This window comes from Ovis canadensis, chromosome 19 (assembly GCF_042477335.2).
Source record: "Ovis canadensis isolate MfBH-ARS-UI-01 breed Bighorn chromosome 19, ARS-UI_OviCan_v2, whole genome shotgun sequence".
NCBI classification, from domain to species: Eukaryota; Metazoa; Chordata; class Mammalia; order Artiodactyla; family Bovidae; genus Ovis; species Ovis canadensis.
The window spans coordinates 74,361,260-74,374,928 of NC_091263.1; the positions used below are offsets into that span (position 1 = coordinate 74,361,260).

At 56.5% G+C, this 13,669-nt stretch overlaps 1 protein-coding gene across 2 annotated transcripts in view; it reads right to left on the reverse strand.

Moving 5' to 3' along the window:
• Window positions 1-6,294, reverse strand: part of PODXL2 (podocalyxin like 2) — a 42,003-nt gene extending 35,709 nt beyond the window's left edge. Inside the window, exons 1-2 of one of the 2 annotated variants that reach the window (XM_069562119.1) lie at window positions 6,098-6,294; window positions 906-1,184 (exon numbers count right to left, since the gene is read on the reverse strand). In XM_069562119.1, coding sequence (XP_069418220.1) covers window positions 906-1,184; window positions 6,098-6,161 — 343 coding nt within the window. In that variant the 5' untranslated portion in view covers window positions 6,162-6,294. The remainder of the gene's footprint in view (window positions 1-905; window positions 1,185-6,097) is intronic. The other variant, XM_069562120.1, reaches the window with a different exon arrangement.
• Between the last annotated feature and the right edge of the window lie 7,375 nt (window positions 6,295-13,669).

The following is a 13,669-nucleotide window of genomic DNA, read 5'->3' on the forward strand; positions in this document are numbered from 1 at the left end:
CCCCGGGCAGAGCCAGGGAAGGGCGCGCGGAACGCCTGGCGGGGCTCAGGGACCCTTCAACAGAGACCACACGGCACAGAAGAGGAGCCAGCGACCAACCCGAGGCCTGGACAGACCGACGCTCGCGCTGCGACTGACCACCTCAACAGCTCTGTGGCTCCAGGCCCGCTCGCTCCTGAGCTGTTTCCTCGCGTTCAGAACGGGCGAACACCCTTCATCTCACGGGCTGTCAGCGTTACACTCGATTATACAAGCACAGAACACAGCTCACTACACGGCCGTGAACGTCACCAAGGCAAAGGGGCCCCTTGGGCCAGCAAGGCCCTCAGAGTGCAGAGACCCAGCCCTGAGGTTCTGGAGGGCAGCGGAGGGTGAAAGCAGGTGAGGACGGAGAAGAGGTGGGACGTGGGCAAGGCAAGGGCCATCGGGCACCATGCCCGGCCTCCCGGCGGCAATCAGCACACATCTTAGAGAGACGGGGGCTTCCCTGGTGGGCCAGCGGTTAAGAACCCACCTGCCAATGCAGGAGACCCGAGCTCCAGCCCTGGTCCAGGAGGCTCCCACACGCCGAGGGGCCACAAAGCCCAGAGGCCGCCACCACCACCGAGCCAGCACGCCAGAGCCCGGGAGCCACAACTGCCAAGCCCCCGTGCCCAGAGCCTGTGCTTTGCAGCAAGAGGCCGCTGAAACGAGAAGGCCGTGCATCGCGCCTGGAGGCAGCTGAGCACAGCAGCAAGGACCCAGCGCAGCCGAAGCAGAGACGAACAGGCTTCCAGAGACAAGGGCGAGCAAGCACCGTACCTGCGGCGGGCCCCAGGCCCAGGCTGGGCTCGCCGAGCGCGGCCTCCTCAGCCAAAACAGAGACAAACAGGCCTTTCAGAGACAAGGGCGAGCGAGCACCGTACCTGCGGCGGGCCCCAGGCCCAGGCTGGACTCGTTGAGCGCGGCCTCCTCCTCCCAGAAGTACTGCGGCGGCTGCAGGATGCGGGATTCTTCGCTCTCCTCGCTGGGGAAGCCCGAGCCGGGGGCTCCCAAGCCAGCGCCCAGGCCCACGGCCTCGCTCGGCTCCTCCGAGTCCAGCGGCTCCAGGCCTGTGGGCAGCAGGAGGTCCAGCAGGGAGGTGGAGGGGAGGCCTTCTGAGCCGGGCTCCTCGGACCCAGCTGCACGCACGGCCAGGGACGCTCCTGCGCAGACAGGAGAGCTGGGGGTTACGGGGAAGAGGGCGCAGGGTGGAGACCCGCCTGCGAGGATCAAGGGCCCAGGGCCAGGGCAGGGGCTTCGCGGACACTCCTGGCCCCGCTTTCCCGGGCCCTGCACGCACACGGCTCCCCAGGCTCCTGTCCTGGCAGCACACTTCCCAAAACCGCAGGAAGAGCCTGACCTGTGTTTCAGCAGCACAGGGCGATTAAGACCACGCGAGGCGGTCCCAGGTCAAATTCATCCCGGGCTGGCGCCCCGGACCCTCTATCCTAATTTACAAAACAAAAAACTGTCAAATAAAGGGGATCTTTTTTCCCCTTCTCTCTCACTTCCATTCACTACGAACAGGAAGCAGCCCCATTTGCTGGTTTTATGAAGTCAATACTGACTACAGGACTATCAGTAGCTTGCTGTAAGTCTTCAGCCCTGTCTCCTCATCTGAAAAATGAGGAAGGCGCGTGAAAGGGCCTCCACATCCTCTTTTCCAGACCGATATTCAATGATGCAAGAAAGAGGGAGCGGCAGGAGTTATCTCCCGCTCTGTGCCTGGAGTGCACCGTGATGCGGCTTCACAGAGTCCATGGGGATTTCAGTCATGTAAGCGTCATCTGGGCCTCCCTGGTGGCTCAGATGGTGGAGAATCCGCCTGCAGTGAGGGAGACCCGGGTTCAGCCCCTGAGTCGGGAAGATCACCTGGAGGAGGGCAGGGCAACCCAGTCCAGCATTCTTGCCTGGAGAATCCCCATGGACAGAGGAGTCTGGCGGCTACAAAGAGTCGGACACGACTCATTAAGCGCAGCACACAAGCATTGTCTACATTTTAATGCCACAAGCACCTTATGCAGTAGTAAGCCCAACAAGCGGCCACTAAGGAAGACAGACGTTTCAGACTCAGAAGCAAGTTCTGCCAGAAACAGACAAGGCACCAGAGAGAGGCAGGACAGACGGGAGGCCCGTCCAGAGAGAGGCAGGACAGACGGGAGGCCCACAGATGCACTTGGCTCCAAGGAGAGCAGCCTGGGGCGCAGGGGAAGGGGCGGCACAAAGTAACAAGTGTGCGTGGGAGGACACACAGGCCTCGATCAGACTCAGCCTGCTGCAGCGGAGCAAGGCAGGCAGGGGCTCTGGCCTGTGGCTGAGCGACTCTGGGGGAGCGTTGGCCCCCCATCCGCAGAGCAGGATGGGGAAGCCCGCAGACGCACCCGTGAGGTCAGCCCCCCCCCCCCCCACAGGCAGTGTGCGGACTGCACTCTGAAGGGCGGGCTGCAGACTCCTCGTGGAAGTGGTCTCCTCCGTTACGGAGAACAGGGGAGCAGGGCGCTCTCGGCCAGGAACAGAGAACCTTCAAGGGCGACGATGGCCAGGGCCTTCAAACACTTTTACACAAACAGTTGCTGTGAATAATGAAGATCAGGTATTCTATGTGACTTCAAGGGAGAAAACAGGGAAGGAACAGACGCCAGCAGAGTCTCAAACAGGATGAGCCAGAAGCAGGGGACGCCGTGGTCACCTGCCTCCAGCCGCCTAAGCCCCCCTCCCGCTTCCGCCCCAGCTCCCTCGGTCCAGGCGGCGCCCCTCCACGACCACCGGCCCTGCACACGGCCCTGCACTCTCCTCTCTGCGCTGCGACAGACCGCCGGACAGCCCCTCACTCAGCGGTGAACACGGAGCTCACCTCTGACGTAAGCCAGCCTCGACAGCCTCTCAAGTATCACAGGAGCTCGGGATGTGTTTGTGTAAACGACCAAATAAAATAAGACATACCCTTTCCCTCTGGCTGATTCATGTTGATGTTTGGTAGAAACCAAAGGGATACCGTACCCTTCAATTAAAAGTAAATAAATTTTAAAAATAAGAAATACCCTTTTGCTTTACAGAAAAGATAACAGGTCTAGTGAGACTAAGGTCAAATAACCAGGTAACAGAATTGCTGTAATTAGCCAGCTTCACCCCACAAGAAGGATGGTCCCTGAGGAAACGTCAGAAAGCTGCTCTTGTGTCCTTCTTCCTAAGGACACATAAGGACAGAGAGCACCCAGCGTGACCCGATGCCTCACAGGATCTAAGGAGCAAGGAAAGGGCTGGACGGGAGAGACCCTGTCCTCCCAACACCCTGCTCAGGGTCCCCACCAGAAACCCAAAGCACAGGGTGGCTGAGAGTGTAGGGGTCTCTCCTCCTGACCCGAAAGACCTCAAGTCAGTGAAGTGGTCCCTACCTCCCACCAAGATGCCCCTTTATCTACATTTCTGCCTGGACCGTGTCTAGAAGTAGGTCATCTATCAACCCTACTGGAGTAAGACTTATTTTCTAATTCTTACAAAGTTAATCACAATCTACAATACTGTCAATCAGGCACAATGCCAGGTAACTTTGGTTTCAGGTACGCTGCAGCGTCTTACTGGAGGTTAACATCTGCATTGGACTTCCACTGCTCAGAAGAAAGCAACCCCCCCCCCCGCCCCCATTCTGTGCCACCTACTGTGCCAGGCCCCCTCTAGAGACACAAAGGGGAACAGCAGACAGCCTCTGCCCTTGGGGGAGAAAGTGCTCTTCGGAAAAGGAATGCCCGGTTACTTGAGATGCCAGCTGATACAGCAGGTCTGCCTTCAGATGTGGCCTCCCCAGGTCTGGGGAACCAAATACCACAAGACAGTGACCTGGAAAAACTCACACAGTCCAGGGACAAAAAACCTCAACTGATGAGAAATGTCTGTAGTAATTAAGTAACAAACACTGCACGGGTTCCCAGGGCCCAGAGCAGCCTTCTCTGCCAGGTGAAGCTCTTCACCCACCTACTGGGAGAGACATTACTTCAGTGTTTTAGAAAAGCAATGGCCTCTCGTTAAGAATCCTTGGAGTTTTACCCTCCACGAAACCACCAGAGGATCAAACGTGCTGGCCTCTCCACAGCCTGAGAGCTGCCTCTCCCAGGCTAACGGAAGTGACGGGGAAAGGAGTCACGGCCATGCAGGCCTCAGTCCTGCCGCCAGGCCGGCCCTGACGCCCAGGAGCCTGCGTCTGTCCTGTTGACTTCTTGCCTCTGGGGATGAAGTCCTTTAGCCGGTGAAGCTCTCCACGCAGAGCACCCAGGTCTGAGGAACCTGCTAGGGCCTATCGTGACCATTCCCTGACTAAGGGGGCCCTCATTCTCCCAGCCTCTCCCCTCCGTCTGTCACCTGCAGAACAACCCCGGTTCGTCCTGGTCTATCTTTCCCAACAGTCTGATAGGAATAAAAAGCGTGTGCGTGAGCGCCGTTGCTTCAGTCGCGTTGGACTCTCCGCGACCCCATGGACTGTAGCCTGCCAGGCTCCTCTGCCATAGACTTTTTCGGGCAAGAGTGCCATCTCCTCCAGGAGATCTTTCCAGCCCAGGGACTGAACCCACATCTGCATTTCCTGCCTTGCAGACGAGTTCCTTTATCACTGAGCCTCTAGGAGATTCTGACCATGTTTCAAGGAGGAATCTAGCTTTTGATTTCTTCTGCAGTAAAGAGTTTCATTTTCTTGAAGCTATTTTTCAGCACAATGGTTGTTTTTCCTTTATAAAGACCTTGATATTTTCAAAAGCTTGGCAGTGGGTAATTACGAGATGTTGCTTATTGTCGAACTTGCCCACCAAAATAGCAGCTGAGACGTACCTATTCCCTGTATATCTACTTTTGCACTTAATAATTAATCTGCCTGAGAGTCTACTGGATTTTAACTTTCAGATACACACTGATCTTGTTTTTTCTCTTGGACCTGTAATCTTCTGTTACCTCCATCCCTCTCAGCCAAAAGAAGGAAAAAGGGCATGAAAAGCATTCCAGGGATCGGCCTCAAAGCACTGAAAATCCGACCCAAACAAATTCAGGAAAGCAGGCGCAGAAAGCAGGCTTGCATCTTGGGGGGTGAGAAGAGCAAGGTCTGGATAATCCGCATGTTTCGTCTCCCCTGCGTCTGCTCGTGGTCCCCGCGGCCTTCTCCCGTTCCCCTTGCCCTAATCAGCAGCTCTGAAGTCCGAGATCCCTAAGCCCTCCGCAGACACCCACTCGGAGCTGCCCAGCAGCATCAGCGACACGGCCCACACCTTGGCCTGTCCGCTGCAACAGAGACGGTCCGGTACCACCAACGCGACCGCACACGCTTGGCGCGCGTGTCAGAGAAACAGTGCCGCCCGGCCCTGGCAGGCGTGTCCCCGCTGCAGCTTCCTAAGGGAGACGTCCTGCTGGACTCACACGCACCCCCGCACGGCGGGGACACTAGCGCGCCCCCCGGACGGAGGCGGAGGGACGGCGGGGGGGGGGACCCGCAGCCGGCAGGAAGGGGCCCGGCAACAGCTGGGCATGGTCCCGACACACCCCGCAGACCGGCGCTGGGGTGGCTGCCGCACGGAGAGGCGGCCGGCCGGCCGCGCCGACAGCGGGGCCGCCCCTGCCCTGCAGACAGGACTCGGGCGCGGGGCGCACAGGGATGCGGCGGCGCGGGGGCCGCGTCCGGGGCACCGCCCGGGCCCTGGCCGTGCCTGCGCCCCGCGGCACAAGGCGGGCCGGGGCCGAGTCGGGGCGGCGGGGCTCCGCTCCTCGGCGCGCGGGGCGGCGGCTGCTCCGCAGAGGTCGCCCGCCAGCCCCGCCGGGCACGGAGACGGCCTCCGGCCGAAGGCGGCGGGCGCGGCCCCCGCGCGCTCACAGGCGCCCACCCGCCGGCGGGCCCGGCCCCGCGCGCCCACGCCCGCCGCCGCCCCGCGCGCGCCGCCCCCGCGCCCGTCACCGCAGCCCCGCGCGCGGCCCTTTGTCGCAGGGACACGCCCGCCCGGCGCCGCCGCCCCCCGCCCTCAGAAGCGCCCGGGGCGCCGGCGGCCGCGCGGCCCTTTGTTGGCGCGGAGCCGCCCAGCGCGCGCCGCCGCCGCCCGCTCACCTCCGGCCAGCAGCAGCAGCAGCGGCGGCAGCGGCGGCCCCGCGGCCCTCAGCAGCCGGCCCATGGTGCCGCGTCGCCGCTCCGCAGCCGCCTGGGCGCCTCAGGGCCGCACGGGCGGCGGCGGCGGCGGCGGCGGCGGCGGCGGCGCGCGCGCGCGCGCGCCCATTGGCCCGCGAGGCCGTCACTCGCCCCGCCCCGCCCCGCCACGTGCGCGCCCCGCCCCTCCGCCCCGCCAGCGGCCAATCGACGTCGCGGAGGTCGGGGGCGGGGCCAGCGCGCTGCCCGCGCCACGCGCGCCTCTCGCGCCTCGCACCTCAGACCTCACGCTTCACAGGCCCGCAGCCGCCTGGCGCTCGCGTCTCGCGAACGCGGGCCGTGGCCCCGGCGCTGAGGGCCGAGCTCGCGAGGCTGCGCCCGACCTCAGGCTCTGTGAGGGGCTTCTCCCGCGGGCGCGCGGGTGGACTCCGTCCGGGTTAAGCACTGCCCGAACCAAGCTCCGGAGAAGGCAATGGCAGCCCGCTCCAGTACTCGCCTGGAAAATCCCATGGGCGGGGGAGCCTGGCGGGCTGCGGCCCCCGGGGTCGCGCACGCAGGGGCCGTTAAGTTAAGGACGCGGGAAGGGAGACGATCCTGGATCACTGAGCTGGACGCAGGCTCATCGCGAGGCCTCTCACAAGGGCAGGAGGGAGGAGGGGGAGTCACAGCCAAGAGCAAGCATGCCCCTGGGAGCAGAGCTCAGTGACGCCCCTTCTGGCTTTGAAAATGGCAGAAGGGTCCAGGGGCCAAGGGACCGCGGGCGCGCTCTGGAAGCTGGAAGAGGAAGCAAAGGAGCTTCTACCCGGAACCCTGCTGACTCTTTGCTCTTAGCTCGGTGAGACCCATTTCAGACTTCTGACCTCCGAAACTGTTAGGACAGTAAGTTTGTTACTTTAAGCCTCTGAACTTGTAGGCATGGCAACCCACTCCAGTACTCTTGCCTGGAGAATTCCATGGACAGAGGAGTCTGGCAGGCTGAGGTCCATGGAGTCGCAAAGCAGAAATAGGAGCATATAGACTGCAATGAAGTAAGAAAATTCCATTTATAAGACCATCAAAAGTATATTAAATACTTGGAAATACGTCCATAAAATAGGTACAAAACCTCCTCTGAAAACTATAAACACTGCTGAAATACATTACAGAAAACCTGTGTGAGTGGATGGACAGCCCATCTCACGGATGAGAAGACTTGAAATTGTTAAAATAGCAATCCCCAAAGTGATCTACGGATTCAATGCAATTCTCATCAAAATTCTTGCTGCCTTCTTTGCAGAAACTGACAAACTGATTCCAAAATTCATATGGAAATTCAAGGGGTCCAGGTTAGCCGGAACAATCTGAGAAAAACAAAGTGAACATATCCTTGGAATAAAATGGAGAGTTCAGAGATGAACCCTCATGCTTATGGCCATCTACCTGACAGGGTTCCAAGGCAATCTATGGAGAGAGAACAGTCTCTTCCACAAACAGTGCTGGGACGGGTGGATATCCCACACACACAAGAATGAAAGGCAGAACCCCCCCCCCCCCCAACATCATACACAAATACTCCAAACGGATCAAAAACCTAACTGTAAGAGAGAAAACTGTGAATCTACTAGAAAAAACCCTGGGGGTATACATTCATGAGCATGGCTTGCTGCTGCTGAGTCGCTTCAGTCATGTCCGACTCTGTGCGACCCCATAGACGGCAGCCCACCATGTTCCCCCGTCCCTGGGATTCTCCAGGCAAGAACAATGGAGTGGGTTGCCATTTCCTTCTCCAATGCATGAAAGTGAAAAGTGAAAGGGAAGTCGCTCAGTCGTGTCTGACTCTTCGCGACCCCATGGACTGCAGCCCACCAGGCTCCTCCATCCATGGGATTTTCCAGGCAAGAGCACTGGGGTGGGCTGCCATCGCCTTCTCCAATGACCATGGCTTAGGCAGTAGTTTCTGAGATGATGCCAAAAGCACGAGCCTTGAAAATATATATAGGAGACTGAGAAATGGAAAACATTTTGTGCTTCAAAGGACACCATCGGGGGCTTTCCAAGTGGCACCAGTGGCAAAGAGCCCACCTGCTTATGCAGGAGACATAGGAAATGCGGGTTTGACCGCTGGGTTGGGAAGGTCCCCTGGAGGAGGGCATTGCAAAGGACACCATCAAGGAAGGGAAGACAACCCACAGCATGGGGGGAAAACACTCGGAAACCCTAAATCTGATAAAGCACTTATGTCTAGGCCACATAAATAACTCATTGCCGGGGTCCAGCCCCGGTGGATCCAGGGTGATTCGAAGGTGGGGGGACGGAGTTGGCGTCTTTGGAAAAATACATATTTATTCACAGATATAGAGAGGTTAGAAATGGATAGTGTAGTAGGAAGATTAGTGGAGAAAAAGAGGCTGAATAACTTGGATTACGTGGAAGAGCATCCATGCTCCAGATGGGAATTCAGCCAGAAAAACGGGAGCAAGAAAGAAGCGACATGGGGGAATCAGTCTTTCCGGAAACTGATCAGATTTCTTTATTTTGGGGTTAGCTTATATACCTTTTGTTACACATAGGGATGAATACAGAGTTGCACGGGGGTCAGCAGTCCTGACCTTTATCAAAATCAGGTGCTTCACATAAATGTATGAAAAAGGTACATCATCTTCTGGCCATGAATGAGACCTGCTGACATTTTATGATCCTTTCTTTCTGATAACCAAAAAACTTATTTCTTCCAAGGGTGTTTTTTTCTTAAACCAGGCACCACCCTCCAAATAAAGTTACATTCCTATAGGGTGAGGGTGTAGTGAGTTACAATCAAGAAAGGAATCTATTTAACCCAAGGTTAACATGATTAGTCTTAAAGGTTAATACTTATTTCTCCTATATGCTTAAAGGTTAATACTTATTTCTCCTATATGTTAGTTATATTCATTATAAGGGCAGGGAACATGGAGATTTAGTAGCAAACATCAGCCCAACAAATGAAAATCCTTTCACCAATGTTCCCCTTAAGATCTATTTAGTCTTAAGATAGTGATAAAGTTACATTTTTACATAGCAAGGACACAGTGATTTATAACAAAGTACAGTGATCTATTACAAAAGAGAAAATCCATTAACTCAAAAAGTCTAGTATTGCTAACATCAAAAACTACTATATTTCCTTTTCTATATTCCAAATATATTGATTAATATATTCCCAGGTGCCTAAGGATAGGGAGGCCTGGCGGCAATCATTGACTCAACAAGAAGAAAAAGCCCTATGCTAATTAAGACTCTCAAAATACTCCAAAACTCTCTGTGCTGTTTACGGTTGAGAGGTAGTAAACAATCATGTGGCAGGAGGATGGATAATCCTGTCACACAAGCTAGTCTGTCAGCAGAGAGGTTTGACCTGAGACATCCTTGTCCCACCCAGGGCAGGGAATTAGCAGCAATTATTGACACAACAAATGAAAAACCCTTCACCAATATAATTCCTAACCAACCCACTATACTAATAATTTCTAACTCCCCAAAAGAATTTGCCTTTAGTAAGTCTAAAACATCTCATGCCTCTCAGGTTGGGAGGCTGTAAACAATCACATGTGGCCAGAGGAACCTGTACAGGTGGGCTAGATAACCTTCAGAGGAGTCCGTAAGCTGAAACACTCTTGTCGCGCCCAGGAATTTTTATCGCCTTGGAGCTGCACGTTTACTCCTTCTCCGAGAGAAACGGTTATGGGGGAGAGCCCCCCGTAAAGTCAGAGGTGTAGGTGAGAGCATAAAACGGACTCTGGTTTTGGGGTTAGATGCTCGGGAACAGGGGGTTTCCTGAGGCTTGATCACGCCTTTGCGTATGCCAAGCCTCCTTCCTCATGACCTTTGCCATGGGCAGAGTTCCTCACGCTGGCTCCCAGCAACTCATAACTCAAAAAGACTGCCTAATGAAAAACCGGGCATGAATGTGCGTAGACGCTTCTGCACAGAAGATGCACAAATGGACAGTAAGCACATGAAAAGATGCTTAACGCCATTAGCCATCAGGGGATGAAAAGCAAAATCACGGTGAGAAACCACTTCCGACTTCCCTGCTGCTCCAGTGGTTACATCACCCTCACAACGCAGGGTACGCAGGTTCGATCCCTGATCTGGGAAGATGCCACGTGCCGTGGAGCAACTAAGTCCCTGCACCACAACGACGGGGCCCACACTCCAGAGTCCATGCTCGAAAACAAGCCCACAATGCAAAGCTTGTGCCATGCAAAGGAGAGTAGCTCCCAAACCCACAGGCAGCAGTGAAGACCCAGCGCAGCCAAAAGAAAGAAACCACTTCACAGGCACTCAGGATGACTAATATCAAAAAGAAAGAGAAAGTTTTGTGCAGAACATGGAGAAATAGATCAGAGCCCTCACGCACTACTGGTGGGAAGGCAAAACGGTGCAGCCGCAGCAGCAGACAGGCTCGCGGCTTTTCCAGGGGAAACAGAGCCGCTGCTATGGCCCAGCAACTCCAGGTCTGGGTACACACCCGAGAGAAAACGTGTGTCCACACAGAAACTCGTTACAGGGACGCTCGCAGCAGCAGCACTCACAACAGGCAGGCGCTCAGCAGCTGGCGCGTGGACAAGGCGTGGTGCTGGTGTTCGGTCGCTCAGTTGTGGCCGACTCTGAGAGCCCGGGAACTGCAGCGCCCCAGGCTTCCCTGTCCCTCACTAGCTCCCCTAACATGGAACGTTACTCAGTAGTAAGAACTGAAGCGCTGACATACGCTGCAACCTGAAGGAACCTTGAAAGACCTTAGGCTAAGTGAAAGAAGCCCGTCACAAAATAGAGCAGGATTCCTTGTGTGTGAAATGTCCAGAAAAGGGAAATCCAGACGCAGAAAGCACGTTTGTGGTTGCCGAGGGCGGGAGGTGGGGGTGAGGCAGGAAGGAGAGTGCATTCGACAGCTGTGGGTTTGGGGGAGGAATAAAAACATCCCAAAATTGATTCTGGTTGATGGCGGTGCAGTTCTGAACGTGCGAAGACAACTGAGTTGTAGATTTTAAATCATGTTATTTAGCCATGTCCCAATAAACCTGTTACCTAAAATAGCACAAGTGTCCACAAGTGTACATCTTACATTTGTCTTTATTATCCATGTAGATGTATGCAGTATCAATATATTTAAAAGTTTTACCTGTATAATATCACATCTTCCGGTGTCTTATTTTTTCAGTCACAACTGTTTCAGATTAACCCATTAATAAACCCTTGCTGGGAAGGACTGTAGGCAAAAGGAGAAGAGGGCGGCAGAGGATGAGATGGTTGGATGGCATCACTGACTCTGGACACGAATATGAGCAAGCTCGGGGAGACACTGAAGGACAGAGGAGCCTGGCGTGCTGCAGTCCATGGGATCGCAGAGTCGCACACGACTTAGTACCTCAACAACAAGATCGCAGGAGTAAAAACTTAATTGTTCGATCCTGAACTACATCAACGGAAAGCTTCCCTTGATCCCATGTAGCCTGCCAGCTGCCCCACGCCCGCTTCAGAACCAGACTTCTCAGGTTTCTGTCAGCTTCCACTTCCTTCCACACACGCGCCTCTGCTTACGCTGCGCTGACGCTGCTGGCCAAGGTCACTGTCAACCTCTGCGTTACCACCAATACCGAATTTCAGCCCGAGACGCACATGTGCGCTTTCCCAACGTTTCTAAACTGGGCTGTTTCACGGTTGGTAGCGTCTGGTCGTTTTACAGTGCTAGCATCTTTGTCCCGGGAGCGCAGAGACCAGCGGTCCCTTTAACGGGTGCCCCTGACGCGAGGAGATGCAGCGCAGGGGGCAGGCCTGTCGTCTCCGTGTTCCTGCAGCCGTCCGGGCCCCAGCTGACCGCAGCCCTCGAGAGGTTCCGTCTCCCTTCGTTTCCCCCACCGCCCGCACACGCCTATGTGTCCTTCACTGGCTCACACAAAGGACACGCGAGCTCCCTGCAGCCACCAGCCCTACAGGGACACTGTCGACCGACTGCAGATTGCGGCCAAACCTCCACTCCGCAGCCCAGATCACGCCTGCCCTTGGAGCCGCCGTCCTCCTGGGGGCTCATCTAAACCGAGCTCCCGCCTCTCCCCTGACCTCCGCCCCACTCTCCAGCCAGAAGCCTGGTCGTCATCCATGGGTTTCCTTTTCTCCCAATACCGCTGGCTCACACGACGCAAGATGCATCTCACATATGTCCGCTGTCCCCACCCGCCCTGCCCAGACTGCCAGCGTCTCTAGGCTGCAGCCCCAGCTCCCACTCAGCTCCCCTGCTTTGGGTGGGACAGTTCCTTGAAGCCAGGCACCGCAAAACACGTGGGACCAGCTTAGTCTCTGCTAAGGACACTCAGGGCTGTGCACCGGGGCTCAAGGCCTTACCCGGCAGGTGTCACACTGGAACAGGATAAGAAGCAGTTTGGTCTTCACCCCGGCTCCTGGCCAGCGCTCAGAACACCCGTGCGATTGCCTAAGTGCTAAGAATGACTGACAGACGAGTCTTCTGGAGTACCTGGGTTTTATCCCCGGTTCCAGAAACAGCTCTAGAGTACTTTAGGTGAAAAGAACATCTTCAGTTATTCTTAAGGAGCTCTTTTGACCACTCCTGAGTTTATGTTAAGGAGGGGAATTTTGGAGCCCTAAGGATAGGGCCCAGTTGCCAGGGGAACCAGCCAGGTGATCCGAGGGCTGGACATGCCCCAGCCCCCGACCTCCTGGGAGAGGGGCCAGCTATCCAGTCACCAGCGCCAAGGATCCAAGCACTACACAGACGGAATGAGGCCCCCACGAAAACCCAAACTGAAGGGGCTGAGAGGACTTCCAGGCTGGTGACAGGGACCCCCACACACTGTGAGGGGCTGAGAGGACTTCCAAGCTGGTGACAGGGACCCCCCCACACTGTGAGGGGCTGAGAGGACTTCCAGGCTGGTGACAGGGACACCCCACACTGCGAGGGGCTGAGAGGACTTCAAGGCTGGTGACAGGGACCCCCAACACACACCGGGAGGGGGCGTACCCCTCTTCCCACAGGGCTGCTGCTGGGGTGTGGGACTTCTCTGGTTGTTCCTCCACGTCCTGTGATACAGCCTTTGTAGTAAATCAGTTCACAAGTGAATTTCCTCTGGGTTCAGGTGTTACAGCACATTACCACCCCCAAGGGGGACCTGGGGACGTCTGAGCTGCAGCCCAGCTGGACCAAAGTGCAGGTGAGCTCGGGCCGCTGCTCGGGGCTGGTGTCTGAGCCATAACCATGAGGTCTGCAAGGACCCCTGTGTTAGTATCGGAGCCGACATCCCATCTGTGGCCACGGGCACCGGAGGATCGGCGGGAGCGGAAGACACACCCTCAGGTGGAGCGTGCACGCGCCCCTGCGCATCTCTGCGTGTGTGTGTACAGAGGGGCTTTCCTTCCGGCCGGCGAGCCTGGCCTGGGGCTCCTGCCTGTTTTGCTGCAGCCACACCCACCCGCCTTGAGGGTCCCCTCCTTCGCCCCTCACCTCGCCCTTTCTCCCGGCTTTTCCTCACTTCGCTGACCCACGTTCTCCCGCCCTGTCCCGGC